The 19,371-nt window shown below is 43.3% G+C and overlaps 1 protein-coding gene across 1 annotated transcript in view; it reads left to right on the top strand.

Annotated features, from left to right (window-relative positions):
• Positions 1–19,371, top strand: part of LOC147361956 (ATP-binding cassette sub-family C member 4-like) — a 221,063-nt gene that overhangs the window by 72,805 nt on the left and 128,887 nt on the right. Inside the window, exons 13-19 of the mRNA XM_086328633.1 lie at positions 1,618–1,712; positions 1,937–2,023; positions 9,091–9,187; positions 13,630–13,830; positions 15,160–15,300; positions 16,117–16,154; positions 16,532–16,626. Of these exons, the coding sequence (XP_086184759.1) occupies positions 1,618–1,712; positions 1,937–2,023; positions 9,091–9,187; positions 13,630–13,830; positions 15,160–15,300; positions 16,117–16,154; positions 16,532–16,626 (754 nt within the window). The remainder of the gene's footprint in view (positions 1–1,617; positions 1,713–1,936; positions 2,024–9,090; positions 9,188–13,629; positions 13,831–15,159; positions 15,301–16,116; positions 16,155–16,531; positions 16,627–19,371) is intronic.

Here is a 19,371-nt window from a genome sequence, read left to right as displayed (position 1 = left end):
ATGCTATTTGGGGAAGGAAACCAGAAAAATACATTAATAAAATTAAAGGATAAAAAGTAATAACAGTTTGCAAGGACTGTCAACAGTGAAACGGAGGTCCAGAAAACAGTGTGTGTGTATGTATGGCTGGAGCCTATCTTAAAATGGTATGAAAACCAGGAGGGAGAGATGGTATTAACTTCTGAGCTTGATGAAGAAATAAGATGAAATAATGAATTTACATGACAGAACAATTGCTGCTTTTCATTTGATCCTCCCTTGTTAAGCTTTGAGTGAGCAGGGAACCTGTGTCTGTCTATGTGTCTTTGTGGCTGTCAGGGAGGGTTATGATGGAGACACCCTCTCTCTTGTCCTCATGGTCACAAGCTTTGAATGTTGTGATTCACACTGTGAATGGGGTCCCCCTGTTGGATTAATGAGAAAACAGGCATCAATCATCAGTAGCAGAGCTTCCCTGATAGCTCGGTTGATAAAGAATCCGCCTGCAGTGTGGGAGACCTGGGTTTGATTCCTGGGTTGGGAAGATCACCTGGATAAGGGAACGCCTACCCACTCCAGTATTCTGGCCTGGAGAATTCCATGGAGTCACAAAGAGTCAGACATGACTAAGCGACTTTCACTTTGACTTTCATCAGTAACAACTCAGTAAACGGTGACCCTCATGCTCCAAACACCATGGTGCTCTTCTTACAACCCACACCCATCCCATTAGTAGGTCTTGCAGACTGTGCCTTCAGAATGTGTCTGGAGTGTGTTCCATCTCTCCATCCCTGCTGCTCCCACTGTGGTCCTGGCCACCGTCGTCTCTTACTTAGATTATTCCAGTAGCCTCCATACTTGTATCTATCCTCACTCATTCTCCCATATTGCTTGTTTTCTGCAAAGCACAGAAGTGATTCTGTAGAAATCTCAGACCAGGTCAGTCCTCCCTTCTCCCACTCCTCCTGTTACTGGAGTGACCCCAGGCTCCTCCTGCTCTGTCTCTGCGCTCACTTCCCTCATTCTTACTCAGCTCTGCTCTCCTGCCTCCTTGCTTGTCCTGAATACCTTGGACACCTCCCCGTGGCCTCTGCACTCGCCCATCCCTCTGTGTGGAGCAGCCTCTCCAGGTCTGCCTGAGCCCCTCCCCCTCTCCCGGATCTGCTCACCCCCGCTCTGAGCAGAGCCCTCACATCCCAGTGTGGACTCACTTCCCTCCTTTACTCTCTGCCCCCTCTGAGCCCACTTCCTTTTCCTTCTCATCCTCAGTACTTGCACTCAGGTTAATTTTCCTTATTGTTCATCCTCCACTGTGGAGAGAAACTCTAGGGGCTTTGTTTCCTCATGGCTGAATTCATTGTGCCCAGAACAATGTCTGGTGTATATTGATACACAATAAATATCTGTTAGAATGGTCAGATGCATAAATGTTGTGAAAAACTACAGAATGAAAACAAACAAACAAAAAGAAAACCTGAGGATTTTTTAAATTGTTCAGTGTTATGGTTTAGCCACTATGAAATATACTCGTTGTTGTTGATCAAACACTGTGGGGAGAACTGATGCTAAAAAGTTAGGATGGCAGGAGAACATATTTTAGATCTTTTTTTTTTCTTCTCCTTTTCTATCTCCATGTAGGATTTACAGCTTTTGAAGGAAAATGATCTAACTGAGATAGGAGACCGGGGAACCCCACTGAGTGAAGGACAGAAAGCCCGGGTCAGCCTCGCCAGGTAAGTGGGGTTTCAATTGCCATCTTGCCCCTCCTCCTCTGCACCTCCCAGTGGACGTGAGCATGCAGACCCCGCTCACCGGGTTGGCCTGTGTGAAGCAGGGTCTTGGCCCTTTCCCTGGGCTCCTGGAATGAACCTGGAGTTGTTGGACGCCGTCATGAATTCAGAGGTGGGACCCAGGGAGTGTGTAGTATCCTCTCCTGACGTCTCTCTACGTTTTCTAGAGCCGTGTATCAGGATGCAGACATCTACCTCCTGGACGATCCGCTCAGCGCAGTGGATGTAGGAATCAGCAGGCACTTGTTCAAACAGTGAGTTAGCTCCTGTTTTCTATCATCTCTGCTTTCCAGGAACCCTGTAGAGATTGGGGAAGAGAGCTCAGGAAAGCCTTTGTGCTTCAGGAGACTCAGCTCGCTCTGCCCTGGTGTCCCTCTCTCCCCTCCCTTCCCTCCACAGAAGATCCATCTTAGAGAATTTTGCATCATGATGAGGTCAGGACAGGAAAATACAGCAGGTGCTTCCAATGTGTGAAGGACAGTGGGGTCTGTGCTTTAGAGAGTGAGGAATAGATGGGAGATTTCCCCGTGACCTGCAGTTAATAACCAGACACTGTGATGGATCCAGAGCCTTGAAGTAAGAAAGATGGTGAATGGTTTTTAAATCGTAGAGTTGGACCCAGTAATCTAGTACTTAGTGTCAGTCCTTTTCCTCCATCATGTGTTTAAGGCACATCAGAAGCAAAATTTTCAGTACTGACACAGGGCTTCTGTGGAAAGGCCCTGTTGGTTTATGCTTATTATTCTGTAGGTTTGGAAATTCTTAATAAGGCCTAGAATTAAGACTAACTTATTCCACATCTAAGTATGAATTTAATCATTTAGCGTTGCTTCATGGATGCTTATTTGATTTAATACTTAGACCCATGATGTAGGGTTAGCCTGAATGTGGAACTAGAGATCTAGAATCTGGTGGAAATCTTGACTCTCATTTTTGTGTTTCTGGAATACAAATTGCTTTTGCCTGGCCGCAGAATGACTGAAGTAAAACAACTCTTATGCTTTTCTGTGAATAATGTGTCCTAATACACACTGACTGAAGCCTCTGATGGAGTCTAGACTGGCCTTTTTGAAAGCTGCATGAGCTTGCTTTTGCTACAACAGCATCCACATCTACCCCATGGTTGCTTACCTTGCTGTTGTTCACCTTGTTAAAGCCAACAAGCCTTCCAGCTGCACTTATTAATGCCCTGCTGTGTGCACTGGGATCAATGCCCTTACAGATGTCCCTGCACAAAACCTCTTAGTTTATAAGGAGGAAGGAGAGCCAGGAGAGGGGAAGGACCCATACTGGGCAGAATAAGGGAGACTAGGATGCCCAGCTCTCATTTCTGCCTCTGAGGAACCTGTCTCAATGTGGAGCTTGTTAAGACAGATACCTGGGAAAAGGTCAGCTGAGTCAGGGTTTAGAGGTTTCTGCTTCCCTGGTGGCTCAGAGGTTAAAGCGTCTGCCTGGAATGCGAGAGACCTGGGTTGGATCCCTGGGTCGGGAAGATCCCCTGGAGAAAGGAATGGCAATCCACTCCAGTACTCTTGCCTGGAGAATCCCATGGAGGGAGGAGCCTGGTAGGCTACAGACCATGGGGTCGCAAAGAGTCATAGATGACTGAGCGACTTCACTGTACTGGATAGTAAGTGCTGAATGGAAGTGGATGTTGGAAAGCTCCCTGTGCCCCGGGCTGGGCGGGAAGTGCCCTGGGGGCGTGCAGGCTGGGTATGTATGTAGAGGCTGAAAATAAGACCCAGTTCCCTTTGCTGGAGGAAGAGTAGAAGCACAGGAAGCGAGGCTGTGAGAACAGAAGGCACGTCCTCACCTGGAGGAGGCAGGTTGTACAGCAGAGAGAAGCTGTTTGGGAATTCTCGCTGTCAGGTCCTGTGTTAGTTTGCTGGGGCTGTGTTTGTCCAGGCTGATCTCACAGAGACCAGAGCTCAGGCAAGTCCAAGGTGAGGGTGTTGGCAGATTTGGTGTCTGGTGAGGACCCAATTCCTGTGTCCTCATGTGGTGGAAGGGGTGAGGGAGCAGTGTGGGTCCCTTTTATAAAGGCACTAGTCCCATTCAGGCAGACTCCACCCTCATGACCTGTCACCTCCCAATGGCAAAATCTCCAGTACTTTCACAGTGGGGTTTAGGTTTCAGTGTATGTATTTTGAGGGCATAAACATTCAGTCACAGCAGGCTGCCAGAGATGGCAGAGCTGGGGGAGCAGTGCGTAAATAATAGAAATTCATTCTCTCACAGTTCTAAAGGCTAGACTCTCATGATCAAGGTGTGGGCAGTTTGGTTTCTCCTTAGACCTTTTCCTTATCTTCTGATGACAGCTTCCTCACTGTGTCCTCGGACATGGTCCTCCCTCTGTTCATGCACACCCCTGTGTTTCTGTCCTTATGTCTTAGTCTCCTCTTCTAAGAACACCAGTCATATTGGATTAGGCCCACTATAATTGAGGGTAACAACTACCTCTTTAAAGGTTCTGTCACCAGATTCTAAGGTTCTGGTGGTCAATGTGCCATCATATGAATTTTTGGGGGAACAGAATTCATTCACAGCAAATCTTAAATAGCAAATAAAGAGACTTAAGCAGATTAGTGGAGTGAGTGAGAGAGAGATGTGAGGAGCTCTGAGCTCTGGATATGAGGAGCTGGGATTCCACATCCATTAAGCAGGGGTCATGAGGCAGGTACCACTGAAGGCTGTATGTGAAAGGTGCTTAGTGTTGGGGCAATGAAAGAGCTCTGGAGATGGATGGCGGTGATGGTTACACAATGATGTGAATGTACTTACTGCCATTGAGCTGTATGCATAAAAAATAGTTAAAATTGTAAATTTCATGTTATGTATATTTTACCACACACAAAAATGACACATTAGCATTGAATCTTTCAGAACAAAAGAGAGCAGGGCAGCTGACGTGGCATGGCCTACACTCCGATCTGATCCCCCCTTTCCCACCCTCCTTTGATTGTGATTTGATAAATTTTCTCTTATTTAAAGCACCTAGTGGCTCAGATGGTAAAGAATCTACCTGCAGTGCAGGAGACCTGGGTTCAATCCCTGGGTCAAGAAGATCCCCTGGAAATTTCTTGCCTGGAAAATCCTGGGGTTGCAAAGAGTCAGACATGACTGAGTGACCAATACTTTCACTGATGACTTTTTCCTTAGGTAGTGCCTTGTGGCTTGTCATGAGTTCAGTGATGGAATACTAGTAGTGAGACATGAGTTTCCATCCCCCACTCTCCTGGCATCATGAGTAGCTCAGCCTCCCTGTTCCCAACACTCCACCCTGAACTTGCAAGTGTCTGCTACCCTGTCTTGTGTGCCTCTGCACAAGTTCCCCATCACTGCAAGAGCAGTTTCTGCTGGCTCTTGTGTCTGTGTCACAGGGAGGGGAAGGGAAAGTTTACGGACTGCCATGTATCAGTGTGCTGAACACAAAAACTCTCTTAGGTGTTTATAAAGGTGAGGTGTTTATAACATGTTTATAAAGTCCTCTCCAACCTTTCGGTTTAATGACCTTGGATGTACACTTAATAGAAGCAAGCTTGCTAAGACTTGTATGCTAATCAGAACCACATTCTATGGGGAAACTTAGGGCAGGAATCACAAAGGCAATTTAGGAAATCACTCAACAGCGACTGAGAATGTTCTCAATGAGTTAGGCATTTGGACGGAACAATATGCTATGAGAGATGGTGGTCGTGTTGAAGCTTAGTTGTGGTGAATATTTTCTATTAAAAGTGAATGAATCACACTTCTACTTGCCATTTTCATCTTCCTTTAGTCATGAGTATATTAATATATACCAGGTTACTAATATTTGTGATTTTTATAACTATATTTTGTGATGATTAAGTGGGTTCTATTACCTATAGAAGGTGAGAGTCCTTAGATGAACTGATGCAGTCTCATTTGTGTCCAGCCATGGACCTTCTCCTGGATCAGCCCCACATCACCAGACCCCTGCCTCCTGTGTCATCAGTTTTTCAGGTCTGTCCTGATCAGACTCCCATGCTGCTGTCTACACAGCTCACCCTCCTGGTCCAGCCCTTCATAGACCTCCCCCTGCCCTCCCCTCCCATTCCTCCCATGTTTAGGAAGCAGCTCCAGGCCCTCAGAGAACAGGCTTCTTTGCCATCTGCCCCCATCAGCCTTTCTAGCTCTTCCCCACACCTACTCGGTAATCCACTGTGCTGGCTTTGTGGGGGTCCTTTCTCACCCCTGTCTGTCTATACATAGTGGTCCCTCTGTCCCAGAGCCAGGGAGCAGTGCGCCAGGACACAGAAGGAAGATGGAAGACAGGACCTGACATTCCCTCCTCCTCCTCCAGGTGCAGCCCGTGCCCTCTGTCTTCTCACTGCCCTCAGTGGGTGCACTTGACTATTTATGAGTCTCCCCACCCTCTAGAAGCTATGAATGCAGGAAGGTGCCTCAGCCCAGCATGTTCTGTCCCAGACCCCTGCACCTGCTGTGTCTTCTTCCAGGGATGTTTCCCCAGAGAATCTCAGGGCTCCTGTGTCTCCCCAACTACAGCAGCCCCCTTGCTTTTTCTTCAGAGCACACATCATGGCCTGATAGTACATGTCCTGTACTCATTCAGTGTATCCCCCTTTTACATGGTGCAAAGTAATGTCTGCTTTCTTGGCCTGCGTTGTACGTCAAGAGAGTGGCACCTCAGTAAACCTTTGCTGATTGAATGGATGAAGGTACGGTTTCTGAATTATTTGTATCCCCTCTACCATGGAATGTATCTCCTCTTAACACAGCCCCTATAGAGAATGATACTGGATTGGCCAAAAAGTTCAGTTGGGTTTTCTGTAAGATGTTATGGAAAAACCTGAAGGAATTTTGTGGCCAACCCAATAAATAGAACACAGCCCTTATATAGATTTAATAGCTAACTTGTTTTTGAATCATTTTTATGACATAACTTGGAAATCTTTACTCTGAAACTTGAAAAATAGACTATCTTCTTCAGTTCAGTTCAGTTCAGTTGCTCAGTCATGTCTGACTCTTTGCGACCCCATGAATCACAGCACGCTCGGCCTCCCTGTCCATCATCAACACCTGGAGTTCACTCAGACTCAACGTCCATCGAGTCAGTGATGCTATCCAGCTATCTCATCCTCTGTCGTCCCCTTCTCCTTCTGCCCCCAATCCCTCCCAGCATCAGAGTCTTTTCCAATGAGTCAACTCTTTGCATGAGGTGGCCAAAGTACTGGAGTTTCAGCTAGAGATGGATAAAAAGCATTATTTAGGAAAATTTCAAAGTCATTAATTGGCCACTTTGTTGTAATTATTTATATTACTTCATCTCTGATGGAATGTTAGGAAGCAAACATTTTACCACTTTTGGGTGGCTCCATCTTGGACATAGAAACCCATCAGATTTGATTAACATCTGCCTTCAGGGACTGTTGGCAAGTAATTATGAATTAAGGAGAAACAGTTCCATTAAAAGCTTTAGTACTAAGTCTGAAGAGGTTTGCTCACTCAGGAATCTTAGATACAAATGCTGAACTAAGATATGTCAAAGGGCAAAATGAATCCTTTTGGACTTAATGAAGCAATGGTGTATGTGTCTACATCCTGGGGTCTTGCTTCTCATCACAGACCCAGTGTTCAGAGTGTCCCCTTAGGACTTTTCTGTCATGAGTCCAAAGCACATGACTGCTCATGGTTAGGGAGGAGTGGAGAATGGGGCTGACATTTACTGAGTGGATTGGTGGTTTCATTTCTCAGCACCTGTGGGTGAGTTGTCCTTGGCCTTGTTTTGAGATGAAGAAACTGAGGTTTCATCACTCATCTGACATCAGGCTCGTGAGAGGGACTGAGCTGCAGTCTTCTGCCTTCACACTCTTCATTTGACTCACTCACAGACTGAGTTCTGGCCCAGGTTCCTGAGATTTGCTCTGTGAGGGACTTGGGCACCCAGAGTACCTGCTTGCAGCCCTGAGTGTGGTCACCAGGGCCCCAAATCCAGCCACTTGCTTCCCTGGAGAGGTTGTGGACCTTGTGGGATGAGACTGGGGCTGAGTTCCTAGGGGGTTGCATTAAAAATGTGAAGCAGTTGGAGAAGTTACTGTAAAAACACTTAAGGTTGGATACTGAGAGAGGTTGTTGGCCTTCCAGACCTGCCAGGCCTGTGACTTGCCCAGGTTAGACTTAAGAAAGAGCCCAGAATCAGTGACAAACACACATATGGTTTAATTATTAGGGCCCACTTACATGTGCAAAGGAAATCCTGGAAGGGCATCCTATCATTTGAGGCCCACGTTGGAAGAGGACATGGTGGTAGTCTTTGCTCCAAGGGCAAGGCGGCAGGAGAGGGGGGACATGACCTGTTATAGGCGAAGTTGATGTCAGGGTGGGCTATTGGTCACCATGAAAACCAGCAGAGGGTCATGTCCTTCTTGCCCCTTTGACAAGCATCATGGAGGATTGTGATCTGAAGCTAGAGCCGTCATTAGCTGGGACAAGCATATAGGAAGGTCAGTCATGTAAGTAGGTGTAGGTGAAGCAGACACTGGTCGAGAAGGGGATGTATAGAGAGCAAGAGAACAGCCATTTTGGGTGGCCTGATCACACAAGGGTCTTGGGTAAGAGAACTGGTGTGTCTTTTGGCCATTGGATGATTCCCATTGTGCTTTGGGCCATCTGAATTCTGTTCTTTAATTTTCATATTTGGAAGGTGTTCAGTCCTTATGAAAGAAGACTGATTTCCTGGATGGGACTGGGACTGTTGTAGAGACTGATGGAGGCCACGTTGGCACTCATTTTCTGTTTAATATTATTTGGGAAGAAGTGTCTAGAAAAGGCACTCTAGCAAAGGTTACCAAGATTCTATTAATTTTTTGTTGTTAATGTATGCATCATAAATCATAAATAATCCCCTAGAAAATTGTCTAAGGAAAATGCACACGTTTTTATATAACATAGATGCCTCTTTTCCCCTTCCCACATAGTGATAAAATATTAAGTTCAGTCAAGTTTTGGAATCTCAGTATTGCTCAATTATTTTTCATTATGAAATGTAAATTATTGTTAAGCTGAGTTTTCAGAAAATATTTAGCAAGTGCCTCCTTTACTGGACTGTTTTTTAGAATTTTTTTTTAGCAGAGCTGGGTTCACATTTGCTGCTGATAAATTTGAGGACCTATTCAGGATCATTGACATATTTGTATTTAATTTGTATTATTTGTTTTTTATTTAAACTATAGACCTTTGCTGTGTTGTTTTTGTCTCATTATGTTTTCAGAATATGTGTTTTCAGTTTGGAGCACCCCCATTAATGTGTATTTGCATTCTATACCTTTTACATTTGTAGGTGTATTCGTCAGGCCTTGAAGGAGAAGATCACAATCTTAGTGACTCATCAGCTGCAGTACCTAAAGGATGCAAGTCAGATTCTGATACTGAAAGATGTAAGTAGTTTCTAGAAGCCTGTGAAATTGCTAGCACTCAGGTGTGTTGAAGGCCAGACCTCCCAGCTGGTCACTCTCCTTGGATTCATGGTAAATGTCCTCTTCTCCCTCAATTTAACTCCCTCTTTTTCTCAGAGCTGATGCTATTCATGTTTTTGAGGATCAATCCAAAGACCTGTAAAGTGTCACTATTAAACTTGAAGCCACATAAACACTAAAGCATATAGGAGTGCTACCACAGGACTACTGAAATATTACTATTCTATTGAAATTTGTTAAGGATAATGATGCTATTTTATTTATAACTTGTGTTTTCCCCTTATATAACTTAAGTCAAAGTTTTTTACTTGGAAATTAGAGCTACTGAGACCTGTTTGTATCCACATGATTGTCAAGCACAATTTGCCTAAAGTGCATCTTCCATTAACACTAGAAGCAAGGTTGGGTAGCTAAGCACCTGGGTCAGAGATACCCACTCTGCAGGTCTCCCTGCCCAGGTCTCTATGTGCCCAATATGTGTGGGAGCCTGTGCAGCAGGAGGACAAGGCCCTGCCTTCATGGGACTCCTGTTCTTATGGGGATGGATGTGACAAGGAGGGTGACATACTGGCTGTCTCCTTGAGGAGCTGGTGCCTCATGGGGTCTGGATGACATGAAGGTGGGGGCCATGCAACACCTGGGGGAGGGAGTCTGAGGCAGGGTGTCCTAAGGAAGGAGCTGACCTGGCAGGTTAGAGGAACAGCGGGACAGTGTGTGTGTCTGAGGACAGTGAGCAGGGGGGCGTGGAGGGAGCTGGTCTCTGAGCAGTGGGCAGCGAGCCTGGAAGTGGGATGGAAGCCTTGGATGGTCCAGAGCAGAAGAGCGATGTGGCCTGATGTTGGAGTTAAGAGATTCCTCTGATGGTCACTGGAGGGGCGACAGCAGAAGCAGTTAGAAGTCTTAGTAAAGCTGAGGAGACAGAAGTGTGGGCTCAGGATAGGGTGTCAGTTTCTAGAGCTGCTGTAACAAAGCACTGCAAACTGGGTGACAAAACAACAGAAGTTTATCTTTTTCCTGTTCTGGAGGCTATAGATCCCAGATCCAGGTGCCGGCAGGGCCATGCTGTCTCTGAAGGCTCCAGGGGAGAATCCTTCCTTCCAGCTGGTGGTGTTCATGGATCTTCCTTGTGTTCCTTGGCTTCCAGCTGCAGCACTGTGGTCTCTTGCCTCTGATGTCACATGGCCGTTGTCCCCGTGTCTGAGTCTCTTCTCATAAGGATATCAGTCACATAGGATTTAAGGTCACCCTGTTCCAGTGTGACCTCATCTTAACTTCATTACATCTACAAAGACACTGAATGCAAATAAGATCATGTTCACAGGCATCATGTTTAGGGCTTGAACTTACTTTCTAGGGGGCTACCAATCAACCCCAACTCCTAGCATGGCTGGGGATGGGGTGGAGATTAGTGATAATATTTCAGGCTTACTGGTTGTTTGTTGCTTCAGACCTTGGCTTCTTTGTTTCTGAGCCTCAGCACCTCCGTCATTAATCCTTGCCTGTTCCACAGGCCCTTGGTCAGTCAGTTCAGTTGCTCAGTTGTGTCTGACTCTTTGCGACCCCATGGACTGCAGCACGCCAGACCTCCCTGTCCATTGCCAACTCCCAGAGTCTACTCAAAGTCACTGAGTTGGTGATGCCGTCCAACCTTCTCATCCTCTGTCATTCCCTTCTCATCCTGCCTTCAATCTTTTCCAGCATCAGGGTCTTTTCAAATGAGTCAGCTCTTCACATTAGGTGGCCAAAGTATTGGAGTTTCTGCTTCAGCATCAGTCCTTTCAATGAATATTCAGGACTGATCTCCTCTAGGATTGAGTGGTTTGATTTCCTTACAGTCCAAGAGTGTTCTCCAACACTACAGTTCAAAACCATCAATTTTTTGGTTCTCACATCCATACATGACCACTGGAAAAACCATAGCTTTGACTAGTTGGAACTTTGTTGGCAAAGTAATGTCTCTGCTTTTTAATATGCTGTCTAGTTGGTCAGATCCCTCATTTGTCAAATGAACTTCTGTCCTAAGAAAGATTATTAAATGCAGAACCTCTGCCTCTCTAGAAGCAATATCTCACGTCAACTGTTAACTGCTCTTTCAGGAATGGGGAGTTCAGGTTTCTCAGATTTGATAACAGTTAATTTCATGTTGGAAGAGGGTGATACTAGTGTGTAAAACCTCAACGATGACAATATTATGAGCACAGGATCAGTGGGAGACAGAGTAACCTATTTAGTTTGTCCCTAGATCTTTTAGGGTCCCTTATTGCTTCTTTTGAGGACACTACCCTCAATTTTAGTGCTATTAGAACAACTATTTGTCCACTCGTGAGCACCCCTGGATGAGTTGGGGTCCATCCTTACTCTTTGTCTGGTTCATCTCTAACAGCAGAAAGGGAATGGTTGCCCTCTCAACCTCTCAGAGTTGTCTGTGCTTGGCTGCTCAGTGAAATTCCTATCCTTGGACCAATACTTGTTTCCTTGTGCGTCTTATAGGTACTATGTAGAAAAAGGTAATTTCATTAAATAAAGTCTTTGAATTTTGCTTCCCAAGTGGAACAAGGCACAGTATACCCTGAATAGTTTTCTAATTCTGTAGTATAGACAGTACCCAAATGCTTCATTGAGTTTCGCACAATGGATCACCTTAGGAGATAGGGTGAGAGAGGTCCCAGCTAGGGTCCTGGGGCACCTTCTTCCATCTGACCTGCCTTAACCAGAGATGCTCTCCTCTGTTTAGTTTTGCATCCTGTGATTTTTCTCTATATTTTGTTTGACATTAAGTGAATGAGCTGAGCCATATTTCGTGGGGTCAGAATATAGTGAAGATACTTGCACATTATTTTATAGGATTTTGTAAGAGAGGGATGAAGATTAGATGGTTGGATGGCATCACCGACTCAATGAACATGAGTTTGAGCAAACTCAGGGAGATACGAAGAACAGGGAAGCCTGGTGTACTGCAGTCCATGGGGTCACAAAGAGTTGGACATGACTGAGAAACGGAACAACAACAAAAGGAGGGAAACTGCAATGATGTGTCACATGTGTTCAAAGAAAATGATTAGATTGACTGTAGCTTAAACAGTTGCCTGAATAGAGGATACCTGGTTGACTGCTTGTGACTGGTTGTTCTTATGTTTTTATTTTTTAATTTTTTTGTTAGATCTGAGTGCATTGGTTCTTAGTTGTTGGTTTGCTGGCATGGGAGGTCAAGGATTTAGAGCCACCTCAGTCTCATGGCCTCTTTGTTTAAATACTATGGCAGGTAGAATATTGAATTTTCAGCTGGGAACTTCCTGCATTTGTGGGGAAGTGGTAAAGACCATGAAGATAAAGCTCATAGGTACTCTGTTTAGGGCTGGTTCCTACATGTCTTTCTCCCAGTGGAGCACATGATACTATAACAATGGTCTGTGAAGATTTGATGAGAGAGCATTACCTCTGGAGGTGTGCTTGTTGCCACATCTGGGTCAGCCTTTTTTAAGTTTCTTTCCTGGAATATCTTCCCCAATTAACTGTTTACTTGCATTTTAACATGATGCTTCTCTCAATTTCCATGTTGTCCAAAAACACTGTACTGATACTTCTACCCACATCAGTAGTTTTAGCATCCATGAGTTCCCATGGTAGTTATGTCAATGGCCTCCATTTTTAAAACATGAACATACATTTCTTTCATATCCCCCAGCACCTAGCATAGGGTTTGACAGTGAATACCATGCTAATTTTGCTCTTTGGAAGAAAAGCTATGACCAACCTAGACAGCATATTAAAAAGCAGAGACATTACTTTGCCAACAAAGGTCCAACTAGTCAAAGCTATGATTTTTCCAGTAGTCATGTATGGATATGAGAGTTGGACCATAAGGAAAGCTGAGCATTGAAGAATTGATGCTTTTGAACTGTGGTGTTGGAGAAGAACCTTGAGAGTCCCTTGGACTGCAGTGAGATCAAACCAGTCAATCCTGAAGGAAACCAGTCCTGAATATTCATTGGAAGGACTGATGCTGAAGCTGAAACCCCAATACTTTGGCCACCTGATGCGAAGAACTGACTCATTGGAAAAGACCTTGATGCTGGGAAAGATTGAATGCAGAAGGGGATGACAGAGGATGAGATGGTTGGATGGTATCACTGACTTGATAGACATGAGTTTGAGCAAGCTCCAGGAGTTGGTGATGGACAGGGAGGCCTGGCATGTTGTAGTCCATGAGGTCACAAAGAGTCAGATGTGACTGAGTGACTGAACTGAACTGAATCTAGATTTTTTTTACCAGAATTCCAAACCTAGAGATAATTTTCTTAGGAAAATAATAATTTGAGACTAGTTAACTTTTCTTAATTAGTATGTAGATTGGATTAATATTATCAAATGTAAATGAATTCCTCTCAAATTCTTTATTTTAGGGCAAAGTTATGCAAAAGGGGACTTTTGCTGAGTTTTCAAAATCTGGGATAGATTTTGAAGATATTATTTTCTGGGAGAAGGTAGAGAAGGCTGAACCATCTCCAGGTCCAGGAACACTCACTCTGATCTCCGAGTCTTCAGTTCAGTCTCAACCGTCTTCCAGACCCTCTTTGAAAGATGCAGCTCCAGAGGACCAAGATGTGAGTTTCTCATCCTGCAACATGCCCTTGTCTGTCTGCTCTTGGTGGCCTCGTGGACCTTCAGTCTGATTCTCTCATGACATCTTTGTTTATCCCAAAGTAGATCCTAAGATTACAAGCCTAATTCCATGGAATTGGTAGAATTAGAAGAGCATGAAGGGAGCAAGCCTGCTTGGTGTTCTCCTTTGGGTGTAGGATGAAGAATCTTATGGAGCTCAGTAGGGGGTGCACTGCTATGAATTTCCAGCTGTTTGTGGCTCATGCTGATATGAGAACCCATCAGTTTACCGTAGTTACATCTACTCACTCTGGTGGCTCCCAGCTTCCCTTATGCATCCAGAGGTTTAATGTGAAGATCTCTTTAGACTGAGTCTTTCTGTGACCACATTAAATCAGCTACTTTTCCTATATGTTGGAATGTTCTGCAGGTGATTGATGGTAATATTTTGCCCCTTTGTTAGATCATTTGTTGTAGGCCAGACACTTTAGAGTTAGTTCTTGTCTTCCTATTTTTTATTACCCTTTGAGACCTAGAGCCACATTGTATTCATCTTGAATGCCCAATGGTCAGCATAGAGTTGAGTACATCTTTGGCTCATGTGACTCTATAATGCATTCTAGGTCCTACAGACAGAAATGAAGAAAAACCGTAGCTCTCTCTTAAAAACATACACAGGTTCTCTCTTGGTATCCAAGCCCACAATATCCAGACCTAGGAACCTGGATGATTCTGATAAATATTCAAATTAGTCCCTCACATTCTACATTCAGGAATCACTCCCTGAAATTCAGGAATTAAATAGATTTGGGTCATATGCCATCCTGTGCTGTCCAGACTCACATTATTTCAACTTCCTGTGTGAACTCATGTTGCTGTATTTGTCTAGGATTTGGAACACCAAGTATGGTTTACATTTCTATCATTGGAAGTGATACAAGTCATTTAGAGGGATATGTTAGTGCCATATCACTTTGTGTATTATTTTGGAAGAAGCTTCTGCATTTGTACTTGAATCAGGTAGTTGTGCTTGTGCTGAGTCATGATTGACTTTAAGCAAAGCCACCAACAGTGAATAATTTCATGCAAATGATGTTCTTTTTCTAATAGATTTCTGAAAGTAGGATGGCTGAGTCCAAGGGTAAATGCATATGTGGTTTGGCTAGACATTTGCCCACCCTTTTCTGTAGGAAATGGACCATCCTGCACTCCTACGAGCATATGAGATGTATCTGTTTCCTCACAGCTTTGCAGTGGAGGGCATTGTAAACTTTTGAAATTTGAGGGTTCCTTACTTAAAATTTTGTTTTCACTGCTGTTCTCCCTCCCAGACTGAGAATATCCAGGTTACATTACCACTGGAGGGCCGTTTGGTTGGAAGAGTTAGTTTTAAGACCTATGAGAATTACTTCACAGCTGGTGTGCACTGGTTTATCATCATTTACCTTATTTTAGTGAACATTGGAGCTCAGGTAAATAAGAACATTTATTTTGGTTTTGTGCCCTCTTCTTGGTATTTACATATTTTATACTGTATTTATTTAATTTATTAATATTAACATGTTTAATATATACATTAAGAGATTTATTTCAGAGATTTGGCTCATGAGGTTGTGCAGTCTAGCTGGTCAATGTGAAATCAGAAAGGCAGGCCTACAGGCTGGAACCTCAGGCAGGAGCTGACCCTGCAGTCTTGAAGCAAAATTTCTTCCTCCTCCAGGAAGCCTCAGGTTTTGTTCATCAGGCCTTTGACTGACTGGACAAGGCCACCACAGTGTTGAGGGTGATCTCCTCTACTTCAGTTCCGAGGATGATGTGAATCATATCCACTGAATACCTTCATAGCGACATCTAGACGAGGGTTTGGTTGAACCACTAGAGACTGGCCTGGCCAAGCTGACAAAGAAACTTGATCATCACAGTTTCTATCAAATTTTTTTTTCTTTGAAAAGTCCTGACTTTTATACTGTTTTTATTGTGCTTTGCAGTCCATTTTGGTTTGTACTGAATGAAATCTGTGAGGAAAATAAGTGAGGCTTACTTATTGAGGTGAGGTTTTGTTTGTATATAACAGAAAGATTCTAGGAAGAAAAAGAATGTCTTGTAAAGATATTAAAATGTAGCATGCCCTCCCCTGACCTGTGGTCATCTGGGGTATGGGGCTTGGCACAAACCTGAGCTGGAAGGACCGTCTCCACGTTCTGGAGCCTTTCCATCTCCCAACCTAGTGAGCGGGGTGTGAGGCTCAGTGATGTCAGTGTGTGAGTGACTGTTGTTTCCTGCTCCAGGTTACCTATGTCCTGCAGGATTGGTGGCTTGCATACTGGTGAGTGATTCCTGGTCTGACCCAAAGGGCTGTGAAGTCTACATGAAGCCTCACTTTCCCACAGCAGGGGGGTTAGTTGGGGCTTGTTCAGCCTCTTCTTCTGACTCTCACATAGTTTCTCTGAAAAAGAAGTAAACTTCTGGCTGATGGAGTGAGACTATCCCCGTATTTGACCCTCAGCAGCTTCCTCAAATTCTTAGAGCTGACAGTTGTGATTCAAATGGACTTTTTATAAGGTAGACGGACACAGGGCCCAGTGAGCTGGGAACCATTTTCCACCATAAAACACGTCTTTTAAATCGAGGTTAATTTTTCTGTTATTTACCTAAATTCTATCTAGAGTGTAATACTTTTTCTTTGTCTTCCCTTTTCCCTAGGGCAAATGGACAGAGTACCCTATATGCCATGAAATATGGGAAAGGAAGGGTAATTGAGATACCTGATTCTGGCTGGTACTCAACAGTTCACTCAGGTAAATCATCTGGTCTGTTATACAAGAGTCTGAGGTGTTTACTAGGAGCCTGTGTGAACAACTAGAGCTCCCAGGAGTAATTCAGTAATGTCTTAACAGATGAAGAGTCTGAGTTGCATTTACTCTGTGAATTAATTAGAATGAGTATTTTTAAAATCTACTAGAAGAAAGTGGGTGCATGAAGACTCTTAATTTGCTCTGTACTGGATTTTGGTAGTTAAACCAGAATTGCATATTGAGAAAATCAGTCACTGGAAATATGTGCTATTGTCTATTCTAATAGGTTGCTTTAGCTAAAGCTTACATCATTACATGAATGGGCAAGGGGATTAGAAATGGATCCCTACCCTGTTGTTTGGATTGTTTCAATTCTTTCTGAATAAACCATGGCTTTTATTGATCCTGAGTGAAATCCTTTGGCAGCAAGTGTCCCACGTAAATGTGTTATTCCCTTGCAGGTATGCAAACTCCCCTTCACCACACTTATCTCTTGGGCTTCACTACTTAAGAAAGAAGTTAATCAGGGAGAAATACAGTGTCTAGAAATTAGAATTCCTTCTCTTTCTTTCCTTGAGATCACAATATTATTGTGTCCTCAACTATGTGATTAATATCTGGCTTGCCAGGCCAATATTAACACAGCTCTCTGTGTTTTCACAGGAGTGCTTAGAATATATGTAGCATTATATACTTTTTAAAGGAAATCCTCACCTAAAATATTATATATTTCCACAGGAAACCTTCATACAAGCTTTCTACCAAGGTAGAGTGTGTTATGTTTGTTAGAACCCACTTATTGAAATTTGGTGTCTATTATGTTGATCACTTGCTGAGAAATGTGAATCTATTAGTTGTTTACCTTCTGAATTGAGGAACTATGGTAACTTAAAGAAAGATGGACTTATATTATATATTCATATAAGATGGTGTGTTAGTCGCTCAGTTGTGTCTGACTTTGTGACCCCATTGCCTGTGGCTCACCAGACTCCTCTGTCCATGGAGTTTCTCAGGCAAGAATACTGAGTGGGTTGTGATTTCCTACTCCAGGGGATCTTCCTGGCCCAGGGATCAAACCAGGGTCTCAATGCACTGCAGGCAAATTCTTTACCATCTGAACTGCCAGGGAAGCCCAGTAGGCTAAGGCAAATGCCCATTGATGGAATTCAGGAATTTGAACAGCTTTCAAAGCTGAAATAACAATGACACATCAGCTAAAGAGGAAAACAAAATATTTGATGGAATGTATATTACAGAGGTTTCTCCACTCTCTTTAGCATTGTGAATTCAAGAGATGTTAGGAGGGCTATTTTCATTTTTGTATGCATAGCAGGTACTAATTTATGTCATTAATAAAGTTAAATTTAGGTTATTGTATTCATTTCCAAATGCTTTGTGTTTCTTTTTTTAATTAATTTAATTGGAGGCTAATTACTTTACAATATTGTAGTGGTTTTTGCAATACATTGACATGAATCAGCCATGGGTGTACATGTGTTCCCCATCCTGAACCCCCCTCCACTCCCTCCCCATCCCATCCCTCAGGGTCATCCCAGTGCACCAGCACTGAGCACCCTGTCTTATGCATTGAACTTGGACTGGTGATATGTTTCACATATGATAATATATATGTTTCAATGCTATTCTCAAATCACCCCACCCTTGCCTTCTCCCATAGAGTGCAAAACACTGTTCTATACATCTGTGTCTCTTTTGCTGTCTCACATATAGGGTCATCATTACCATCTTTCTAAATTCCATATATATGCATTAATATTCTGTATTTGCTTTTCTTTCCAACTCACTTCACTCTGTATAACAGGCTCCAGTTTCATCCACCTTATTAGAACTGATTCAAATGCATTCTTTTTAATAGCTGAGTAATATTCCATTATGTATATATGCCACGGCTTTCTTATCCATTCGTCTGCCAATGGACATCCAGGTTGCTTTCATGTCCTAGCTATTGTAAACATTGCTGCAATGAACATTGGGGTACATGTGTCTCTTTCAATTCTGGTTTCTTCGGTGTGTATGCACAGCAGTGGGATTGCTGGGTTGTATGGCAGTTCTATTTGAAGCTTTTTAAGGAATCTCCATACTATTCTCCATGGTGGCTGTACTAGTTTGCAATTTCACTAACAGTATAAGAGGGTTCTTTTTCCTTCACACCCTCTTCAGCATTTATTGTTTGTAAACTTTTGGATAGCAGCCATTTGACTGGAATGAGATGGTACCTCATTGTGGTTTTGATTTGCATGTCCCTGATAATGAGTGATGTTGAGCATCTTTTCTTTTTTTAAAATTTTATTTTATTTTTAAACTTTACAATATTGTATTGGTTCTGCCATATATCGAAATGAATCCACCACAGGTTTGTTAGCCATCTGTATGTCTTCTTTGGAGAAATGTCTGTTTAGTTCTTTGGCCCATTTTTTGATTGGGCCATTTATTTTTCTTGAATTGAACTGCAGGAACTGTTTCTATATTTTTGAGATTAATTCTTTGTCAGTTGCTTTATTTGCTATTATTTTCACCCATTCTGAAGGCTGTCTTTTCACCTTGCTAATAGTTTCCTTCATTGTGCAAAAGCTTTTAAGTTTAATTAGGTCCCATTTGTTTATTTTTGCTTTTATTTCCATTACTCTGGGAGGTGGGTCATAGAGGATCATGCTGTGATTTATGTCAGAGAGTGTTTTGCCTATGTTTTCCTCTAGGAGTTTTATAGTTTCTCATCTTACATTTAGA

Source organism: Bos grunniens, chromosome 12 (genome assembly GCF_055505025.1).
Source record: "Bos grunniens cultivar Pamir isolate PY7600 chromosome 12, Bosgru_T2T1.0, whole genome shotgun sequence".
NCBI classification, from domain to species: domain Eukaryota; kingdom Metazoa; phylum Chordata; class Mammalia; order Artiodactyla; family Bovidae; genus Bos; species Bos grunniens.
This window is presented reverse-complemented; position numbering and strand designations above follow the sequence as displayed.